Below are 22583 nucleotides of genomic sequence, written 5' to 3'. Positions count from 1 at the left end.
GCACCCTGCAATCCCACTCCTGAGTATACACCCTGGAGACCAGAAGTCACAGAGCCACTCAGAAACTCTCACACAATGTTTACAGTGGTATTAGTAACAGTCAAAAGGTGGAAAAAACCCAAATATCCATCATTGATCAATGGGCAAACAAAATGTAGACTAGCTATACAATTGAGTCATAAAAAGGAACGACGTACACAGTGATACGTGCTACAAGGATGAAGCCTCCAACCATGCTAGGTCAAAGAAGCCACAGAGGCAGCTCGCAGATCACATGATTCCATTTATGCAAAATGTACAGAATGGGCAAATTCATAGAGACAAAGTAAATGACGGTTGCCAGCGCCTGGGGGGACGAGGGCATGAGGAGTGACTGCTAATGGGTACAAGGTGTCGTTTTGGGGTGATTAAAATGTTCTAAAGTTAGATAGTGGTGATAGGTGCAAACCTCTGTAAATATACTAAAAACCACTGCACTGTATACTTTTTAAAAGCTTGAATTTTATGGTACGTAATTACATCTCAATAAAGCTATTATTTAAAAAGTATTCTATATGTAAGTGTATATACATATATAAATATGCAAACACACAATACATTTTATGCTAATTCCGAGACTGACATAGTTTTATATCTACTTAATTGTTTTTTAGGATTCTGAAGTATTAACATAGGTAAGAACATACTGGAATATCACAAAAACTAGTTTGATAGTAACTGATATATTCTAAAAATTTAAACCTGAAGCTGTTGAATCAGTAACTTTAAAGTCCTAGAAACAGTGGCAATCTGCTCTCTCCTGAGTAAGCTTAACTCTAATTTCAATGTCGTACTTGTATGGAATCAAGAAAACCTCCAAATTAGCTGGTGCATCTCCAACCACATGAATAGCGGGAACTGCATCTCCTCCACCTTCATCACCTTTGTAGCACACAGCACAGTCCCCCATGCACATCATGGACCAAAAACAAAAGGAATAAAATTCTTTTTAGATATTGTACTTTAGAAAATAGGGCCAGAGCCTGGGCAACATAGCAAGACTCTGTCTCTATAAACGACGAAAAAAATTGGCCAGGTGTGGTGGCACGTGTCTGTGGTCCCAGCTACTTGGGAGGCTGAGATGGGAGGACTGGTTGAGCCCAGGCAGTTAAGGTTGCAGTGAGCTGTGATCACACCACTGCACTCTAGCCTCGGTGACAGAGGAGACCTTGTCTCAAACACACAAAAAAATAGGGCCATAACAGGCAAACTTTTGCTCGATGTTCTTCTATCCCTTTAGATCAGGTCAACGAACCTTTCCTGTAAAAGGGCAGGTAGTAAGTATTTTAGGCTTCATGGACAGAACTGTTCCTGATACAACTACTTAACTCCGTTCTCATAACACAAAGCAGTCATAGACAACATATAAACAAATGGACAGTAAAACAAACAATCTGCTGAGAACCTCAGGACCTTGCTTTGGACCAGAGTTGCCCAACGGAACCTTCTACAATGACAGAAATGTTTTATTTACTCAACACACAGCTAGTGTGCCTAAGGAACTGAACCTTTAAAATATTTCAAATGTAAACAGCCACATGTGCCCAGTGGTGACTGTACTGCCCAGCACTGCATTTGACTAAAAATGAACCAGTTCTACTCTGTTCAAAAACTTAAGGCTAAAAATGAACCCTGCAATTATTTTACATGATGAACTGGGAGGATAAAACAATATAAAATTCTAATAATTCATAAGTCTTACTAGTAAATAATCAAAACTCTAAGCAAATCAACCTGCGCTAGGCAGGAGGATACGTGTAGAGCTCCATATATCTGGACTTGGCCATGCTCTGCCGCGTGTACACCTGCTGGATGCCGGCTCTGAGGTCGTCCCAGATCTGGTCCAGGCCAATCTGCTTCAGGCCGTGGGGGTTCTGACTCCGGGTTGACGACATTGTGAGGGATGTTCTAAAGTCGTCCAGTGCAGCAATCCTTATTCAAAGTACAGCTAGTTCTCCATTAGATGAAAATATACAGTACCATTCCAAATTTATTCACAGCAGCTCAGAAAGGATGTCCTTTAAATGTAGAGAATGAAATCTCATTGCAGGCAAACCTGAGGAAGAAATAAAGAGAATTAGTGGATTGTCTATGGGGTACTGTAATAGGGTGAGACACACTGACAGAAACACTCAGTCTGCAGGCATTAGCAGGGCCCAGTCTAATCCAGAGACCATTTCTCTATGTGGAAACACATTCATGTTAATTATATGGTCTGTGTACAAAAATATGCTTATTTAGTTCAAAATCATTACGATATTAGCACTCAAGAGAAAAGCTGGGTAAAAATTTGCACAAGCACAACTAATTCTGTTGCCTTTCTCTGCCTTCTAAAGTTACCAAAAAAATATATCATTTGACCTAGATGACAATTAGAAAGACAAACTCAAAGAAAAAAGGGCAAAGGATATGCTCAGGAAGTTCCCAGGAACACAAACAGCTAATAAATAGGAAAAATCATTCAATCTCATGGGTTACCTAGGACTTTTAGTAACTTTTCTCTTAGAATTCAGCAAGAATGCAAATGTTGGTGAGGCTGAAAATGAAAGGAAATAAGCATTCCCTTTCTAAGGAGGGAATCTGGCAAGAATTATCAAGATTTAAAATGTACTCCGAATTCAGAGAGACCTGAGTTTGAAGCTCAGTGCCACACCTACTAGGCAGGTACATGCAGTACTGGATGAATTTCTTAACCTCTCTAAGCTTTAATTTCCTAGTCTGCAAAATGGAGGCCAATTACTTTCCTCAAATGGATGTTGTAGAGTTTAAATAAGATAATGTGTAAGAAAATGCTTAACACTGAGTAAATGCTTAATACATGGCAGTGGCTACTATTTCTAAGTATACGGAGCTAATGCCAAATACAATATATAATGCTTCAGCATCTTAGACTCATAAGTAAAGTAACTTAGGTATTCAATATTGTATCAAACCAGTACTTCTCAATGCACAATATCACAGACATAATTTAAGGACTATCTATGTGTATCACATCAAAACGTAAAGGTTTTAAATAGGTATTTCCAGTGCAAATGAAGAAACACTGAATTATTTTAATGCTTTCATAAAACAAATGTTACTGGGAAGTAAACGAGATCTGGAACAATGAGGCTAGGTTACTGAAGCCTGCAAACCTATGTGTGAGTTACCTTGTCAAGTAATTCAGCTCATCCTATATCCTCAATGGCATTGCAGAGCTCTGTGTGATCTAAGGCACATTTAGGGACCCTGTGAGGTCATGCTTAAGGAGTAAGTCTGAACCACTGAAACCTATTCTCTAATTAATTTATTTATATTCTAGGCTGTGGATCTTAATATTTTATAAATCTACAACACCATTCCTGATCCTGAAAGTATTTTATGTCTTACATTCAAATTGGTATGTTCAAATGTGGAATATTAAAGTATCTAACACAAGGACTCCCTCAAGTTTTAAGAAACTGACAACTCAGCAACCACTCTGGAAATGTTTCCTGTGTGTAGTTTCCATGTGCTTTCCTTTCACCATCTACTTTGGGAGGGTCAATAGCACACTTACTAATAATAAGCATGTTTTGGACTGGTGGTGCCATCTGATAGCATCAACTGTTTGGACCTACCCTACTTTCCCCATCACTTAATTTTTTCCTAAGGGGAAATAATCACTGAAATTCCCCAAACTCATAGTTCAGTTAATTCTATCTTGGATGATCTTTCTCATACCTCTCTAGATGCTCTTTTACTCCTTTTCCTTTTACTTGTCTTATAATTTCTATCAGCAACTGAAAAAAAATGTTCTACTCTGCCCCCCAAATGCCTTTCTCCATCAGCCTTGTCTGTGTCAGTGAGTGGCAACAACACATGTATCCACAAGTCAGAAACCTGGGAATGAGTCTGATGCCACAGCCCTCACCCTTTCACACTCAAGTGCTACGGACTGCACTTCAAATCCATTCGCTCATCTCTACTTCCTCCTCTAGTAATCATCGCCATCTCTTACCTGGGCCACTATTTTTTTTTTTTTTTTTTTTAGACGGAGTCTCGCTCTGTTGCCCAGGCTGGAGTGCAGTGGCGCGATCTTGGCTCACTGCAAGCTCTGCCTCCTGGGTTCACGCCATTCTCCTGCCTCAGCCTCCCCAGTAGCTGGGACTACAGGCGCCCGCCACCGCGCCCAGCTAATTTTTTGTATTTTTAGTAGAGACGGGGTTTCACTGTGGTCTCGATCTCCTGACCTTGTGATCCGCCCGCCTCGGCCTCCCAAAGTGCTGGGATTACAGGCGTGAGCCACCGTGCCCAGCCCTGGGCCACTATTTTAATTGTCTAAACTAGACTGGACTACCTTGTGTCTGCTTGTATCATTCTTGACATGGCAGTCAGCTGTCTAAAATCGCTGTCATCCTAAGACGGTGTCATCCTAATTCTGAATAGGCTGTCACCCTAAGAGCAACAGGGAGCCAAGGCAGAGTTTGAAGAAGGGAAATCCTTAATACGGCACTATCAGATCCTTTTCTCTCTCTTCATCTGCCTCTTACAAAACCTCAACTCTCCCTCGACCTCCCCTCAGCTTCAGCCCACGGATGTCCCTTCCCTGGCCATGCCAGTCTCCTTTCCCCACCAGAGGAGCTCTGCATCTGCTGCTGCTTCTGCCTAGACAGTTCTAGAGAGTTCCTCCCCTTCTTCAAGTTGCCTTCCAGTCATACTTTCAAAGGAGCCTTACTAGGAAGTCCCAGAAGATGTTCAGGTTTGCCTTTAAATGGGATTTTCCCTTCTTAACACTTACTCCGGGCCATAAGCCTGCACTTGTTTCTGTACTGTAACTCCCTCACTTCACTGAGGTGCAAGCTCGTGAGAACCTCATACAGAGCCTGGCATGCTGCTCAACAAATATTTTACAGAAATAAATGAAGGAATAAATTAGGGAACTGAAAAGCTCTATGTCTTAAGAAGATTTAGGAATAAAATACCAGTATCATCAAGCATCTGAACTTGCTCAAAATCCCTCTTTAGAATCTCTACAAAATTCTATCTCATTTCTTCTAAACTTTTTCCTTCAAATATTGGATTTTCGGCTAAAATTTATGTCTTGCTGTTTCATTTAGTCATGTTTTACATTATTTTGGTCACTGCAAATATATACATATCCCAACGCGGTGTTTAAACAGGCTTATGAAAATTACAGAATTTTAGTGACTACTTAGTTTTAATGTTTAGTAGGAAGCTACCATATGTCAGGCACCGTCCTAGGCATTATTTACTCTTAACGGTAAACAGACATGGTCTATGCTCATAATGCTACACTGACGGAATAAAGCGTGCTTATTCATTTATTTATTTTTAAATAGGGTATCACTCTTGCTCAGGCTGGAGTGCAGTAGCGTGATCATGGCTCACTGTAGCCTCAACTCCCTGGGCTCAGGTGATCCTCCCACCTCAGCCTCTCAAATAGCTGGGACTACAGGTTAGGACAACCATGCCTGGCTAATTTTTATTATTTATTTATTTATTTTTTGGGGTAGAGATGGTGTTTCGCCACGTTGCCCAGGCTGGTCTTGAACGCCTGAGCTCAAGCAATCCTCCTGCCTCAGCCTCCCAAAGTGCTAGGATTACAGGCGTGAGCCATGGGGTGCCCGGCCAAGTATACTTCTTTCTAAGATGCTGACACATAACTTTTGGTATATAACCTACTTATAAATCAGAAACTTTATGTGCTATGCATTTGTGTAGCAAAAGCATCTGTTCTTAAGAGCCAAATATAATCACTGGCAATTAGTGGTTCACCTTAATGATAGTTCTGACCCTTCCTCTTCAGATGAAGAAACTCATTCAAAGAAGCAATCAAACTTGGCAAGCTTCTAACGCTACAAAGTAGCAGGACCACAAAACTAATACACTCTAGTCTGAATTTTAGGTTCTTCCATTTTCAGGGTGTCGAAACAGTGAAACTACTGTAAGTCATAGGAAAAAACAACCAATTGCCTATTTGTTAAATGAGGAAACCTCAACATCTCCAATTAAAAGAGCCGATAGCTTTAAAGAGTTACTAAGTCAGTCCTAATTGTATCAGCATTAAATCTACTCCAATATTTTGAAATTTAAGAAAGCCCACCTTTTTTTTTTTTTTTTTTTTTTTTTAAAGCCTGACTTTTGAAAAACTAAGATAAACTCTGCAACGATCAGGACAATTTGAAAGATAAAGTCAAGATACCAGCAATCCTCTAGCAAAGTTAAAATATACCAAATAAAATGGTCAATGTGGATTTTTCGTAACACCTCCATTCTCCTATCTCAGCATAAGCACATCAAATATGTTCTTTACATATTCTCTATCCTTTGTATTACATTTCTGATTCCAATTATGACTCTTACTCTCTTAAAACTCACTGATAATCTATGAGATCAAATACAACTTTTCATGTCACACTGTCAAGTTTACTTGCTGTACACTTTTGCGTCCCGGTCTATGCACAGGAACTTTATGCCACATCACACCTCAGTTTATATTCCGAATATGCTGAAAAATTAGCAAAATCTTCTATTCCTGCCGCTATGTGATTTATTCTTCTCTATCCATTCCCTTTTTTCTAGTTGTTCCCACTGAGTATCTAAGATTCATGCATAGATGATCTGAGCTTTTCAAAAATTCATACTTAAGTGGGCAGGTTTAAAGAGGATGACCTAATCTTACATTTTTAATATCCCCTAAACAGCCTCACTTATGTACTTAAAATATTAAAACAAAGTCTACAAGAAAATGTTAGAAGTAAGTACATCACGAAAACGCCTAAAAGGACAGATAGGTCACACGCAAGCTGGGCAGCAACAGAGACCTGTGAGCAGGTCCCAGGCAGGGGTCTCTGGAGCAGATGTTGAGACCTGGCTTAGGTGGAAGATGCTTCTTAGAGATGGGCACCCACGAGATGACAAGGAGGAAGCAGATGGGGCAGAGAAAAGGTGAACTGTGATGTAGGCCCTATAAAGCCAGCATCAACCCAGCAGGGAACTCTAACAACTGTTGCCAGAGGGTCTCACACCGGCTGCAGGTCAGGCCGTTAACCCCGACCGGGCTGAGAAGGGCGCAGCCCGGTCCAGGCAGCTCTGCAGCTGAGACCCAATGGTGCTAACACTGGGAGTCAAGTTCTTCCTTGAAGGGGCATCTGGGTGGGTCACCTGTGTATCTACCAGTCTGCTCCAATAGACACAAGAGGCTCAGGTAATGGAGCTTTCCAGTTTAGAGGGGTAGGGATGGGTGGGTGTATGTGTGTGCGTGTATGTGTGCGAGTGCACGTGCTGAATGCCCATGCTTAATCTATTGATGCATCACTCAAGTGTCTGTTGAACTGAACTAATTGTTAAACTGCTGGGAAAATAAAATAGAATTCAGGTGCCCACAAAATACTTGCTTCTCTGTTAATGTTGAATTTTACTTTACAAACTATATATCCACCATCTTATAATCAGGCCACCAAAGAATGTCACTCTTAAGCAGATTTCATAAAAGTCAGAGAGGTTCAAGTGATTTTTAGGTAAGGGGTAAAAATATTTTCCTCATAAATCACGTCTCATAGCTAGAAAACCTAGGAGGTCCCCAAACCTAAAGATATGAAAAACAAACAAACAAACAAAACCCAAAATATACTTAGGAAATCAGGTAGCTTTCTTTTTTTTTTTTTTTTCTGAGACAGAGTCTCGCTCTGACGCCCAGGCTGGAGGCAGTGGCTGGATCTCAGCTCACTGCAAGCTCCGCCTCCCAGGTTCACGCCATTCTCCTGCCTCAGCCTCCCGAGTAGCTGGGACTACAGGCGCCCGCCACCTCGCCCGGCTAGTTTTTTGTACTTTTAGTAGAGACGGGGTTTCACCGTGTTAGCCAGGATGGTCTTGATCTCCTGACCTCGTGATCCGCCCGTCTTGGCCTCCCAAACTGCTGGGATTACAGGCTTGAGCCACCGCGCCTGGCCTCAGGTAGTTTTCAAAAGTACTCAGGTACAGGAGATCCTTGGCATCGCAGGAGTTACCAACTGTGGTTATGAATGTCCACGAGTTTCGGGCACGTACCCTGCAGATGTGCCACCTCCTGACTTGGACACACAGGTGGCCGGTGAGTGAAGCAGGCTGACGGGGGGACAGCCACAGGGCCCCTCACAGCTTCAGTGTTCTCTAGACGGCCAGCCCAAACCATGCTCACAAGCTCTCACTAATCCTCAGAGAGGGATTATCATTTTCTTGACAGGAAACCAAGGCACAAGATGCAATTAGTCAAGGACAAGAAGCAATGGCAGAACCAGCTGTGCCTCCACACACGCTAGTCGCTGGCTCCCGGAGCCCGCATGAGCTTTTACCACAGACACACACGCGCGCAGACACACACGCGTGCAGACACACACGCGCGCAGACACACACGCGCGCCACAGTTATACTTCACCTTCATCTAACCCTTGGAAAATAATGGAACACAACAGTCAAAATAAACAGGTCTAACAGGAGAAGGGCAGTCATATACTTAAGAACTTGTCTCACAGAGAAGACTGTTATTCCTAAGGAAGATGAAAGCCAACAGAATCAATATGAAACAAGCGTCCTAACAATTCCAACTGTGAACTAATCAAACAGGCTGGTTCTCAAGATTAACGGTGCATAAGATTCCTTCATTGAGCAGAAGTGTGAACTGACTAAATGACCTGCAAAACTCCTGAAAACTATATCGTCTTTGATATTAGTAATTTCAGTTTCATCCATGCATACTGAAAGGGCTTCTGAAAAAGAGCACTTACAACAGTCTTCCACTAAACACTAATTGGAACATCAACTGAACTGAACATCAAGGGAATTGGGGAATTACTAGCTTTAGTGAAGTCAAATACTTTGTTTGCTGCAAGACTTCAGAGGTCTTGATAAGTGAATATGCCTTATGAATTTCCATCAGAAAAACAGTATAAAGCATCTTCCCTCAAACTTACTTGGCCATGAAATATTTTTTCCTGAACATATCTTGAGACCAGTAGTGTGTTTCAAGAAAACTTCAGTATTTCAAGGAACATGGGTTTAAAAAGAAAAAAAAAAAAAAAAGATCTGTGCTGACCCCTACTGACTTCTAGCTCTTTGGGGATCAATCACACACTGGTTTGGCAAATTTTTTCACTTAAAACTGATATACCTCACTTCACTTAATGAAATACACCTCATTTTTTTGGTGAGTCGCATATTCTGTTATTCATCAATAATAGTACCTAACAAACAGCTTTCAAGTATTTACTTTTTAACAACTATAATACTGCAACAAGCAGCCTGATACGTATTTACTTTTTGCTTACTTGAGTGATTGATAAATACCTATATGTACCTATCTGACAAATATGATATCGACTATGATGCTGTCTACCAAGACAGGAAACATCAGAGAGGAACAGATCTACAGGAGGGCAGTTGCCCCTGGACATGTGAACCTGAGGTCCTTGTGAATCACCCCAGGCAGCTGGACACACAGGGCCACAGCACAGAAGAGAAGGTGGCCCTAGACAGCTGATCTCTGGGGTCCACCACCTGATCCCGGGAACCACAGTCCCTCAGGGGAATACGGCAGAGAGACGGCCCAAACTAAGTCCCGAGTAACATTTAAAAACTGACTGGATGATGGAGAACCCATAGAGTTTGTAACTGCAAAGTCACAGCCAGAAACAAAGAGAAGAAACCCAAGCCTGGAAGCCAAGAGAAGAAAGCAGCGGTTACATAAAACTGTGACCTTCTAAGTTCTTTCATCTCTCTTAACCCACCTCATGGGTTTGTGGTAAGGATGAAATAAGCCAACACTGTTTCAAAAATGCTAACTATTACTTTAGTAGAAATCTAACTGGAACGAGTGGGAAGGGACAAAAAGACAGACGACCTTGAGCATGTGGGCTGTGAAGGAGTAAGAAAGCTGGAAAGGGCATGATGCCAACCAGGCTCACATGCCTCATCCTCTTCCTGCCTCTGGCTGGGAAGAGGATTCTCAAAGGGGACTGTGGGAGCTCCACGGTCCAGGTGAGAAGGCTCAGCAGGACGCCACCTGCAAATGACTGGAACAAAACACAGCTCAAGGAAACGAGGCTGAAGCCTGGGGTGGCCTGCAACCACCTTTGATAATAGGTTTCAGGAGTGGAGAGGAAGGTTCTGGGCTGTGCCAAAGCATCCAATTAATTTCTGAACTCTGGTGGTTAGCAGATGATCACTGCAGGGAGAGAAATGGCTAGTGCAGAGGAATTCCAGAGTCTTTCTCTGGATCAACGGCTGTCAACCCACACGAGGAGGAGGTGGACCCCCGTCTGCAGCCTGCAGACCTGCAGGATGGCGGAGGACAGGAACAGCCACACCAGGAGAGGGCTTTAAGGAGCCTTGGTCTTTATGGAAGAGCAATGGGGTTGAAGCAGTGTGAGAAGCAGCTATGGAGGAATTTCGCATTCATGGATGAGGACTCTAGAGAGGTCCGGGAAGAACTGAGGTGGGTAAAGAAGTGAGGGGAGTGGAGTGGAGAGTCCCAATCAGAGGATGTAGCAGGCAGCTGAGGGTGTTCGTTAGTGCAGAAGACAGAAAGATGACTTGATGGCCTGTGTCAGTCTGTGACCACAGGGAGAGCCACTGGGGATTGAAACCTCCAGCGTCAGGAGGGAAGGGCTTCCGCTTTGCAAGATTCAGCCATGGCCCCGAGATTGGACAGGGCCAAGCATTTCTTCAACACCTATCTAACCAATTACGCCTTATGTATTCTCCTCATCTACTACTCCTTTGACAACTCCTAAATACACAGTAGAGCAGAATATAACTTCTTAAAACTTCAAGAATTTTAAGCTTTTACTTGCAATGTGGCACATAAGATATGAAACTGACAGTAAAATAATTTACACTTAGAGAAACTCGTATATGAATGCCAGAAAATACGCAAACACATGCATTTGCTGCACTGTTTATAAGAGCAAAACAAACCAACCTGGAAACAACCCACATGTCCACCAACAGCAGAATTCACAACTAAGCAGGACGGTCACACAACAGACCACACAAAATGAGCCAACTTCAGCTACAGGCTGCAACACAGGTGAATTTCAGGAGTCTTGAGTGGAAAAAAAAAAAAAAAGGTGACAAAGGAATATATACAGTATATCATTTTTATATCTAAGATTAATTTTAAGAGAGTACTTCTATGAAAAGAGAGGTTAGCTCTCCCCAACACGAATGGAAGGCACCGTAGTGACCACACACACTTATCTGCTTAAAACAGTGGCTACTGTGGTTTCATTGTACTTATGTTAAAAAAAAAATACTAGCTAGAGATACATATTTTTGAGATTGAAATGACATAATGGCTGGGATTTACTTTAAAATTTTGCAGAGAAAAAGAAAAGCTGGGAGATAGGTACACTGCAGTTTCTACTTTCCATAATAAAAAGCTAACAAAAAACTCAGCAAACCTATATAACATAAGTAAAAATAGAAAAGCAAAAGCATTTAGGGGGAGGGGCAGGCAATTAAAACACTGTGGAACAATTTAGCAGGTGAAAGGATATTCTATGCCTCTCAGAACTGAGACTGGAAATCTCAAGCTCAGAAATTTTTGAATTCCATAAGAAATTATTAAATTCTCTTTAAGTTTTAAATGAATGGAATGCCTGAAAAAGAAAGAGGCTAATACAGCCAACCTGAGTTTTAAGTATACAGCCAAGATTAGGTAAAACTGCCTAGGCAAGACAACTGAAGCTTTAGGCTATATACACATGTTACGAAAAGCTCTGTTGAGGATTTTAATAATACATTTCTACAGTTTCAAGTTAATAATTTCAGGAGTAAAAAACCAGCAACAATCCACCAGATCTGTGGTGGCACCTTCTACTTTGCCCAACCCTCGACGATAACTCCAACCTGTTCCTCACTCCAGCTCTTCCTCCTCCTTCCACTGGATCTTCCAAAGGCCACAGACTCACATGTTCAACACTGAACCTCTCCCTGCCTTTCTTCCCAACTTAGTTGTCACAAGCCTTGGCTGCCCACACTGGAATCCTAGGAGTTTCGAAAGCACCACCCTCTCTTCTAACTGCCCAAACGTCTAATCCTATCTATTTTCCTCATGTTGCATGCAATCTCACTTTTCCTCCTCATTCCTTCTACCAAGACTTTCAACTGAGGGTCACGCTTAGCCTCTCGACTGGTCTCTCTCCCTTCAAACTCACTCCCCCTTCTGCATTTCCCATCAGCTTTCATTCCTCTCTATTCTTACCCCCAATGAAAAATCAGTTCTATGAATTCTATCTCCTTCTTATCTTCCTTCTCTTTACACTCCCAACTGCCAGAGTCTAGGCATTATTACCTCCCATCTGGCTCACTAACTAAAGGGTCTTCACTGGTCTCATCCCCTCCAATCCATCCTCTATATTGCTGCCCCACAATTTCTAAAACACAAACAGGCACTCACTCTGTTAACTGAATGAACTGCAGGGACCTTTTTCTATACGCTGCGTTTTATTTACCCACACCCATGGCACCTCCAGAATGTCCACTGAGTACAACTGTTCCATGTCAGCTTATTAACTATATAAAGAAAGAACTAATATTTACTGTGGGCTGTTATGCTAGACTCTGTGCAACAGCTTTAATGCTTTCACTGATTTACTCCTCACAGTAAATATATTCTCTGCATGTACAAGCTACATTTCACAAATGAGGAAGCCCAGGCTCAGAGGTGTTACCCATGCTGTTTCCTTAGAAGGCAGGAGTTTCTCATTCCACCTCCTTAAGAAGTGTGCTACCAAGAGTTACTCCTGCATCTGACATTACAACCTGGCTTCAAAAGGAAGCATGCAAAAAGACAGGTGAAAGCTTCATGATATGAATATGTAAAGACAGGTCCAAACTGCTGCCAACGAATAGGTCAGGGAAGAACTAGCAAATTCATGAGCTTGACTTTTACTTACATTTACACTCCCAAAGCTATTTAAAGCTCTACTTTGTTTGGATCTTCACTGGTTACTATTTGAATGTTATATTATTCTACATTTTTTAATCAAGACAAATTTTTAACTAAAGATGCCAGGACAGGGACTAATATCTCGTAAAATACAGACCAAGAACTTGGGCATTTAGTATTTGGACATCTACCAAGAAGGACATTTACTAATTAGATAAGACTAGATGAGTTCGCTACTGAAATTCAAGGCTTGAAAAATTTCTACTTACTTAGAAGATTGATGCCATCCCTTTCTATATAAAACTACGGAAACCCTCAAATGATTAAAATTGACAAGCAGCATAAAAAAATTTCAATTAACGAACACCCCAATAGACAGTTTCCTAGAGACACTAGCTAAGTTTTATCTCTACTTACTTAAAGCCATTCTAAACCTTTAAGTTCACTGGCTCTAAAGTCAGAGAAAATAAACACATACCCAAATAAGAAATGGGTTCTGCTTCTCAACAACTAATTCCAAGTCAAATTCTCAAGACATGAATTTATCACATATGCTTGCATTGCCTTGTTCATGTTGTTACTCAAAGCTAATAATTAAATATCTGGGGCATTAAAAGTCCATATTCACCCAACATAAATCTGTCACATGCTCCATTAATTCTACCAGATATCTACCCCCAAAAAACAAAAAAAACAATCAAATATCCACCCAAAGACTTCTACATGAATGTTCACAGCACTTTATAATAGCCCCAAAGCGGAACAACCCAAATGTCCACCAACAGGTAAAAGGATAAGCAAAATGTGAGGCAGCCACGTAATAATGCCACGCAGTCAGACTATTTGGCAAAAAAAAAAAAAAAAAAAAAATCAAGTACTGATGCAGCATGGATGAACCTCAAAAACATTAACACTAAGTGAATGCCAGATGCAAAAGACCACGTATCATATGACTCCATTTATTACATGAAATGTCCAGAATAGGCAAATCTATAGAGACAAAGTAGGTTAGTAGTTGCTCGGGGTTGGGAGGAGGGTGGGAATGGGGAGTGACGGCAAAGAGACACAAAGGATCTTTCCAGGGTGATGGAAATGTTCTAAACTTGCATTGTAGTGATGGCCACACAACTCTAACTTCCCTAAATATCACTGAATTATACATTTTAAATGAGCAAATTTTATAGTATGTGCATTAAACCTCAATAAAGCTGTTAAGCAAAAACAAAGAACAGACTCAAAGCACGCTGGCTGTAAATCTTATGGTTCAAATTCAGTTCCTTCACAGAAAGGAATGCATCTCTGCAAGACGACCAGGTTCTGTGTACATATGGGTCTTGGCATCAGCACTAAAAGCAGAATTACTGAGTATTCTACCAGAAAGGTAGCTTTAAGAAATGCTATGTAAGACATTACCAATAGAGGGATTTATACTCTCCTGCAGTAATATATCAACAGGTGAAAACACAAATGTCAAAGTTTTGCCTGCAGGTATTGGAAGAGATGTCATAGGGCATGCATGATGTGCTGCCATATTAAAGTTACAGACAAAAATGGCAATACAAGTTAATAAGGGAAAGAAGTCATTTCAGGCTACAAGAATCAGGAAGCCTTTACAGAATGTGTGCTTTGAGCGTTTCTCAGAGGATGAGCAGGATTTGAACAGCAGTAGAGGTACAGGGAGGCTGATATCCAAGGGAAGACAAGCATGAGGCAGAAAACCGATCACAGGAGCCCGGTGAAGGATTTGGGCAAGTCATGAGAGGTGGCGGCTGGGTCACTGGGAAGAGGACGCAAGGCCTTTATTCCGTGAGGGTGACAGAGTTATGGAAGGTTTCGGAGAAGACAAGTGACACTGAGATAAAGGCTCAACTGAGACCAACAGCAATGGAAAGAGAGAGGCCCAAGACACAGGCGACACAAAGCAGTTATCGTGGTGACTGGTCAGACCGGATGGGGTGACACAGGTAAGAAAGAATTCAGGACAACAAAGACTCAAATTTATACTTTCAAACTTCCAACAATTTATTTCTGGATTCAAGAACTTGACAGACACTACTTTCAAAATTCAAAACAAGGCCGGGCATGGTGGCCTGTAATCCCAGCACTTTAGAAGGCTGAGGCAGGCAGATCACCTGAGGCCAGGAGTTTGAGACCAGCCCGGCCAACATGGTGAAACCCCATCTCTACTAAAAATATAAAAATAAGTCAGGTGTGGTGGTGTGTGCCTGTAATTCCAGTTACCCGGGAGGCTGAGGCAGAATTGCTGGAACCCTGGAGGTGGAGGCTGCAGTGAGCAGAGATGGCCCCACTGCACTCCAGCCTGGGTGACAGAGCGAGACTCCATCTCAAAAAAAAAAAAACACACAAAACAAAAACGAAAAACAAAATTCAAAACAAGACAGCTATCGCGCAAGAAATGTTCCATGGTAAGAACAGGAATTTGCCAGATCTAATAACATGACAGATGCTTTTACCCTTTGACCTAGCAATCCACTTCCAGAAATCTATTCCCAAAATGTGCCAGCCAAAACCACAAGAAGTGGTAAATTCAAGTTTTGTCACTGCAAAAGACTTGAAATCAACCCCAAATCCATCAGTAGGGGACAGGAAGACTAAGTTAGGACAATGAACACTGTGCAATGACAGGAACGGTTAAAAAAAAAAAAAGAAAGGAGTTCCACATACTGATAAGAAAGTAAATTCTTAGCGGATACTTAACTGAAAACCGGCACCTTTTGTGTGTGATGGGAGTAAATACTAACATGTAAGTGTAGATATATTTTTCTTTTCCAGAAGAAAAATTGGGAGGCTAAACTGAACACTAATAAAAATGGTTACCCACGGGGGAAGGAGAAAACAGTGCGGGAGACGGGTGGAAGTGAGACTACAGTGGGGTCCATGGGTGGATTTCAGGGGGCTTCTCAATGTAAATGGGTCAAAAAATTACATCTTTATTTTCACTAACATTTGATGGAAATTTGACAATTCCTTTGATTATGAATGCAGGCAACAGATGCAGTACTTTTAACAAAGTGTCTAATTTTGTCAGCAAGAAATCACAAAGATTTTCATTATTCCATGCTAGACATTGCCAGTATTGAAATTACAGTAGTTACATATGAAGTCTATAACTACTAGATCTTAAATAGGAAGATGTCTGCATGTGTTAGCATGTGGAATTCTCAGGAATGGACATGTTTGCTACACTTTTGACACTTTTTATGATTAAAGAAAGCAAAAAAGTTGTACTGTTAAAAGCTAGAAGAACATCTTGGAGGCATATGTGGCCTACAAGATCTCAAGCAATTACAGCCTCTGTCTTAGGTAATTATCCGGCAACAATATAATTGTAAATAAATATGAAATCACAAGTATGAAATATCATGGCAGTTCTAGGTTACAGGATGATCATCCAGAAATATATAATGTATTTATATGAAATTCTTTATATCACTAAAATGAACACTCAGTTTAAAAATTCTCATGCTGGCAAAACCCCAGGAGTAAAGGGAGATAGAGAGGAAGAACTCTATATAAGAAAGAGAGGATTAACAGAAATACAGAAGTTACGAGAAGAAGCCTGAAACTAGAAAGAAGATGAAGAGCTTAATTTTAGATAAGTTGAATGTGATTTTTGTTTTTAAAGGCCGGCAGTTGAAAAACTGTAGCCCAAAGGAAATCACACCTGAAGGAATAAATTTAGTAACTGACAAAAAAGTAAAATTGTCAGCATCAGTGCAAACAACAGCGCAAAATCTTCAAAGTGTGAAGAACTTAATAGAGACGAGGACTAGAACTTTGTGCTTAAAGGACGTGGGCAAAGTAGTCCCTTGCTTCCCACCCCTCCCAAAGAAGGAGAGAGAATACTTGCAAGAGACAGAATATGTAAGTAGGAGAACCAGGAGGCCGGAAGGCAAGCCAAAGGAGGCTCATCCACGAAACTTCTAGTTCAACAGTGTTAAGGTTGAAGATAAATCAAGGAAAAGGTCTATTACGAAAAAGTCATTGACCGTGGTAACTGCCAGGAGACACGGCCTTCAAGAACATAGCTCCGAACGAGTAGAAAGCAATGAAACCTGGCTGCAGCCAAGCAGAAACGGAAATTACTTGCTCAAAACGACGGTGGGAAGAGGATGGTGGACTCTGTCACTAGCAGAAATCACCAGATACCTGCCTCTCCCAACATCACTGTCACAAGAGGACCCTCAGGACTGACTCAGAGAACGTGATGACTTATTACCCCATTCACCATGATACAATGACGGGTAGGAGTGAGACATGAATTTTCCTTCTAAATCCTAAAGCCAGTATACAAGCATAATGACAACAAACTTGCAAATGAACAGACATGACAAACATGTCTTCCAAAACCACGTACCTTATTCAAAAATAAGGTACAACTTGGGAGGCTGAGGGAGGAGGAGGGCTTGGGGCCAGGAGTTCCAGGCTGCTGTGGACTGTGATCATGTGACCACATTCCATCCTGAGGGACACGGCAAGACCCTGTCTCACATACAAAAAACAAACAAAAACGAAGTACAACTAATGATACTTACAGCAGAAGTCTCACAATAGAACTTCCGTGCATGTCTCTCAGCTGGCTGCATGCAACCTTAGAGTCAAAGTCTGGTATAAAGATGACCATGTTCCGCCCAGGTGTGTTCATGCTTTCCACTGCCCTCTAAACTGAGTCCCCCTGGCAACCTCAACAAGATGACCTCCAATCAGATCACCACCAGATGGCAACGAGAAAATACCACACCAATCACTACAGAGAAGACAGACAGACTCCAAACCAGCCAGCACTGCTATTCAGATTCTCTTAGAAGGAACATTGGCTCCTTCTATAAGGCCAATCCTAATTCTGTTCATTCATTTTTAAGTTTTCCTTAAAAAATTAAGCACCGATGAGGGGGATGGGGAGACACTGGTCAAAGGTGCAAAGTTTCAGTTGGAAAAGAGGAATAAGCTCAGGAGGTCCAGCACCCAGCATGGTGACTCCAGTTAATAATAATGTACTGTATTTTGAAAACTGAAAATTGCTTAAAAGCAAAACAAAAGAGAGAAAAAACTGCTTATAGTACATCTTAAAAGTTCTTACCGGCTGGGCTTGGTGGCTCAAGCCTGTAATCCCAGCACTTTGGGAGGCCAACACAGGCGGATCACGAGGTCAGGAGTTCGAGACCATCCTGGCTAACACGGTGAAACCCCATCTCTACTAAAAAATACAAAAAAAAGCTACCCAGGCGAGGTGGCCGGCACCTGTAGTCCCAGCTACTCGGGAGACTGAGGCAGGAGAATGGCGTAAACCCGGGAGGCGGAGCTTGCAGTGAGCTGAGATCCGGCCACTGCACTCCAGCACGGGCAAAAAAAAAAAAAGTTCTTACCACAAAAAAATGTTAAGTATGTGAGGTGATGGATATAATTAACTTGACATAATCATTTCACGATGTGCAGCAAACATATATCAAAACATCAGGTTGTATGCTATATGTTTTATTTGTCAATTATACCTTAATAAAGCTGGGAGTGGGAATTAAACACCAAAATACCGACTTCTCAAAACTCCTATAAAGAATAAATTAGTAGAGCCTCAAAGTTTTACTAAATAGATATAGCAGCCTTCTCATTGTGATCAATCTTTGTCCTTCTAATTATATAAATACACACACATGCAGCCAGGTGTGGTGGCTCACGCCTGTAATCTCACAACTTTGGGAGGCCGAGGTGGGTGGATTACCTGAGGTCAGGAGTTCAAGACCAGCCTGGCCAACATGGTGAAACCCCGTCTCTACTAAAAATACAAAAATTTGCCTGGTGTGGTGGTGCACACCTGTAGTCACAGCTACTTGGGAGGCTGAGACAGGAGAATCACTTGAACCGGGAGGTGGAGGTTGCAGTGAGCCGAGATTGCGCTACTGTACTCCAGCCTAGGTGACAGAATGAGACTCCATCTCAAAAAATATATATAAAATAAAATACACACACATGCTAATTCATTCCTTCAAATACACACATTTCATAATTATGAGAATTCTCAGGTATCATTAAGTAGAAGTACAGAATTTTCTTCTATGAACATCTTAGGAATTAGAAAACAATTTTTTTTCTCTTAGAGTTGATACCTGAATAAGCAATAGAGGAGGGTCCTTTTAAATCCTAAAAAATCCACACTCAAGCACTAAATGCCTTAAATAGTGCTCAATTCAGAAATGAATCTTAATTAAGTCAACATCTACATTCTTCCTATTTTACTACATGACTTCCAGGTAAGATGCCACAAGCCACACTGGTATAAATCGCTCCAGAAAACCTGAAAACTTACAGAAAATCACAATCACATTATATTTAACAGGTGTTATAAAGACTGCCCAGTTTGTCCAAATAAACTAGTTTTAACTGCTGAGGACTGAATTTCAGTTCTTAGTTTCAGCACAATGGTTTTATTCAATTACCTAGATTAAATCATGCTTACTCAGCGGTCTAGATTGGTACTTGCGTGTATTTTGTTTCCAAGTATTTTCATTCACTTTAAGACAAGAAAAAACAGTATTGCATTTGATCACGATCATCTACACCACACATGCTTTTCAAACTGAGGGCTGCAATTCATTATTGTGTAGATCATGAAACCAACTTAGTTAAAGGGAACTGGAACTTTTTTAAAAAATCAAATAGAAAAAAAAAGAGCTCATAGAATGCAACAAGGTAAGTATTACTCAGTGCACTTTTTTTCCCAGTTATGTCTGTGTGGGTGCTGGGTTATCCCACAAAAAAAATTTTACTAAAGAAACGATTCAAGAGGCGCTGATCGACAGTACACAGTGACAAATTTCAAACAGCTAACATAGAAATGAGTGGGATGTCTGTGGAACTTCACAGTTCTGGCTCCACAAGTCACTGGCAGTGTGAGCCTGGTCAGATTCCTTAACTTCTGTGCCCATACTTCATCATCTGTACTAGAGATAATACTGTAGTACCTGTTGTATAAGGTGGCTGTGAGGAATAAGTGAGTTATGAAAATAAAATGCTTAGCAGAGTCCCTGACACACGGTAAGCATTTGCTACTATTCATGTTAATACTACTATCAAGAGTTTCTAATATCTATGAAATTCCTAAGATAGTATTTAAATGTTAAACCACCTATGCTTATTTTTGTCAAAATGAAGTAAATTAAGGTTGCTTGAAAACTCCACCATACCTTTGATAACCGATGACACCAGAGGTGGCACTTCTCCAAAATTCCCACCAAAATGTAACTTTCATCAGAGGGTGGAGGAGTCCTTTGGATCGGGGGACAGACTTGGGGATCCAGCCTGAGCTGTGACAGAGTTAAATCTTCCTTGAAATATCACTCTATCTTAAAAGTCACATAAATCTTTCATTCTACCATGAAAGACATGTTTAACAGAATATTTTAAAACACCAGCTTCACAGGGCTTCCTAGCTCTCTTGCTAGTGAATGAATGCGATGATCTTGTATGAAATCCACTGACTTTGGAGAAGCTGCTACTGAAGAGCTTTCATTGCACATCAGCATCCAAAAAGTTTCTCTTCTGTCTTGGCACCACTGTATTTTCAGAACCCAGCCTAACACAAATACAAAGATACAAACAGCAAGCCAGTCTGCCCTCCTTTTAGAGGGCCTGTGGACAGTGGTGCTCCACAGAAACATCCTCGGGCCACTGAGCGTGGAAGGCCAGATGTGCACCTCCTGGCGGGTCTTTCCCTCTCCCAGTGAGGCGTGCACACGAGGTCCACTTCCATAAAGGATGCCCTTAGTCAACCACAAACGCTCTTAACTTCCATTGAGATGAACAGTCTCAACTCACAGTTCCCACAATCCTCTTCAACTAATTTCCAAATTTCCCTCATGTGTGGTGAACCGTCTGCCCTGCAGGTGAGAGTGGGGCCTTGAGTAAGTATCTGCTCAATAAGCAGATTTTGGAAGCTAGTGTATCACTAAGTGCACATGAATCTGTTCATCAATAACACATCCCTTTTCATTATTTTTCTTTTGACTAAAGTAATTTAACCCTGAGTCGAAAATTCTGATCAGCAACTTTCCCTAGCTGAGCAAACTTTCAAATATACTTCCCATTTCACTACAAACTGGTTCGAAAGGAGAAGCGGCGCTACCATGCTCTTTATTTGATTTAGGGCTTTTATGTTTTTTGTTTTAAAGACAATTTACCACTTTATCCACTCCTGAAGGAACTGGGCACAGTTAAGCGACACCTCTTTCAGGCAAGATGCTCCCGACACACATCCCTGGTGGTCCCTGAACCACTCAAGGCTGACAGTGACTGATGTCACCCACCACACCTGTGGTTCCACCTGTCAGATTTGTACCCCCACTCTCTGCACATATGTTCAATGCTGCATTTACTAAAAAGCATCTTGTTGAAAATTTCCTTACTAGCTATTACAACATTAAGTACTAAGAACTTTTTAGTATTTTCCGAATATAGACACCGGGGAGAGAGTATGAGGAGAAACATATATGCACAGGAGTGTACATTTAAATCAGTCAAGAATAAATTTGGAAAAACAGTTTCTCAATCATTTGAGTGTGTCTTCTGAGCTCATGGAAATCTGCCACTCAATGATAACCTTCAGTAAGAGGCAGGGTTCTTCTGGGGAGGGGACTTTTTAAATTTTGCTTCCCATTCTATCTCAAAACAATCTGGCCATACCTATAATAAAGGAAAAAATGTGGGCAGGGCGCAATGGCTCACGCCTGTAATCCCAGCACTCTGGGAGGCCGAGGTGGGCACATCACCTGAGGTCAGAAGTTCGAGACCAGCCTGACCAACATGGTGAAACCCGTCTCTACTAAAAATACAAAAAACATTAGCCGCGCGTGGTGGTGAGTGCCTTAATCCCAGCCACTCGGGAAGCTGAGGCAGGAGAATTGCTTGAAAACCAACTGGGGGGTGGGGGTTGCAGTGAGCTGAGATCATACCATTGCACTCCAGCCTGGGAGACAAGAGCTAACATTAATTTAAACCCATATTTTTCTTATTTATTTTTCACTGTCACCCAGGCTGGAGTGAAATGGCGCCATCTTGGCTCACTGCAACATCTCCCTCAGGGCTCAAGCGATCCTCCCATCTCAGCCTCCCAAGTAGCTGGGACCACAGGTGTGGGCCACTACGCCCAGCTAATCTTTTCATTTTTTGTACAGATGGGGTTTCGCTATGTTGCCCCAGGCTGGTCTCGAACTCATGAGCTCAAGCGATCCAGCCGTCTTGGCCTCCTAAGTGCTGAGATTACAAGCCTGAGCCACCACGCTTGGCAAAACCCATACTTAAATAGGCATAAAGAAAATCCTGGCCGGGCGCGGTGGCTCAAGCCTGTAATCCCAGCACTTTGGGAGGCCGAGACGGGCGGATCACGAGGTCAGGAGATCGAGACCCTCCTGGCTAACACGGTGAAACCCCGTCTCTACTAAAAATACAAAAAATTAGCCGGGCGAGGTGGTGGGCGCCTGTGGTCCCAGCCACTCAGGAGGCTGAGGCAGGAGAATGGCGTGAACCCAGGAGACGGAGGTTGCGGTGAGCTGAGATCCGGCCACTGCACTCCAGCCTGGGCAACAGAGCAAGACTCCGTCTCAAAAAAAAAAAAAAAAAA

The 22583-nt window shown here is 41.8% G+C and overlaps 1 protein-coding gene across 3 annotated transcripts in view; it reads right to left on the bottom strand.

Annotated features, from left to right (window-relative positions):
* CUL1 (cullin 1) overlaps positions 1-22583 on the bottom strand; it is a 105534-nt gene that overhangs the window by 69592 nt on the left and 13359 nt on the right. For all 3 annotated transcript variants that reach the window (XM_023225327.2, XM_023225326.2, XM_023225328.3), the window contains one exon: positions 1795-2095. In XM_023225327.2, the coding sequence (XP_023081095.1) occupies positions 1795-1934 (140 nt within the window). In that variant the 5' untranslated portion in view covers positions 1935-2095. The remainder of the gene's footprint in view (positions 1-1794; positions 2096-22583) is intronic.

Source organism: Piliocolobus tephrosceles, chromosome 8 (assembly GCF_002776525.5).
Source record: "Piliocolobus tephrosceles isolate RC106 chromosome 8, ASM277652v3, whole genome shotgun sequence".
Lineage (NCBI taxonomy): Eukaryota > Metazoa > Chordata > Mammalia > Primates > Cercopithecidae > Piliocolobus > Piliocolobus tephrosceles.
Note: the sequence above shows the minus strand (reverse complement) of the source record. Positions and strands in the feature narration are given on the sequence as shown.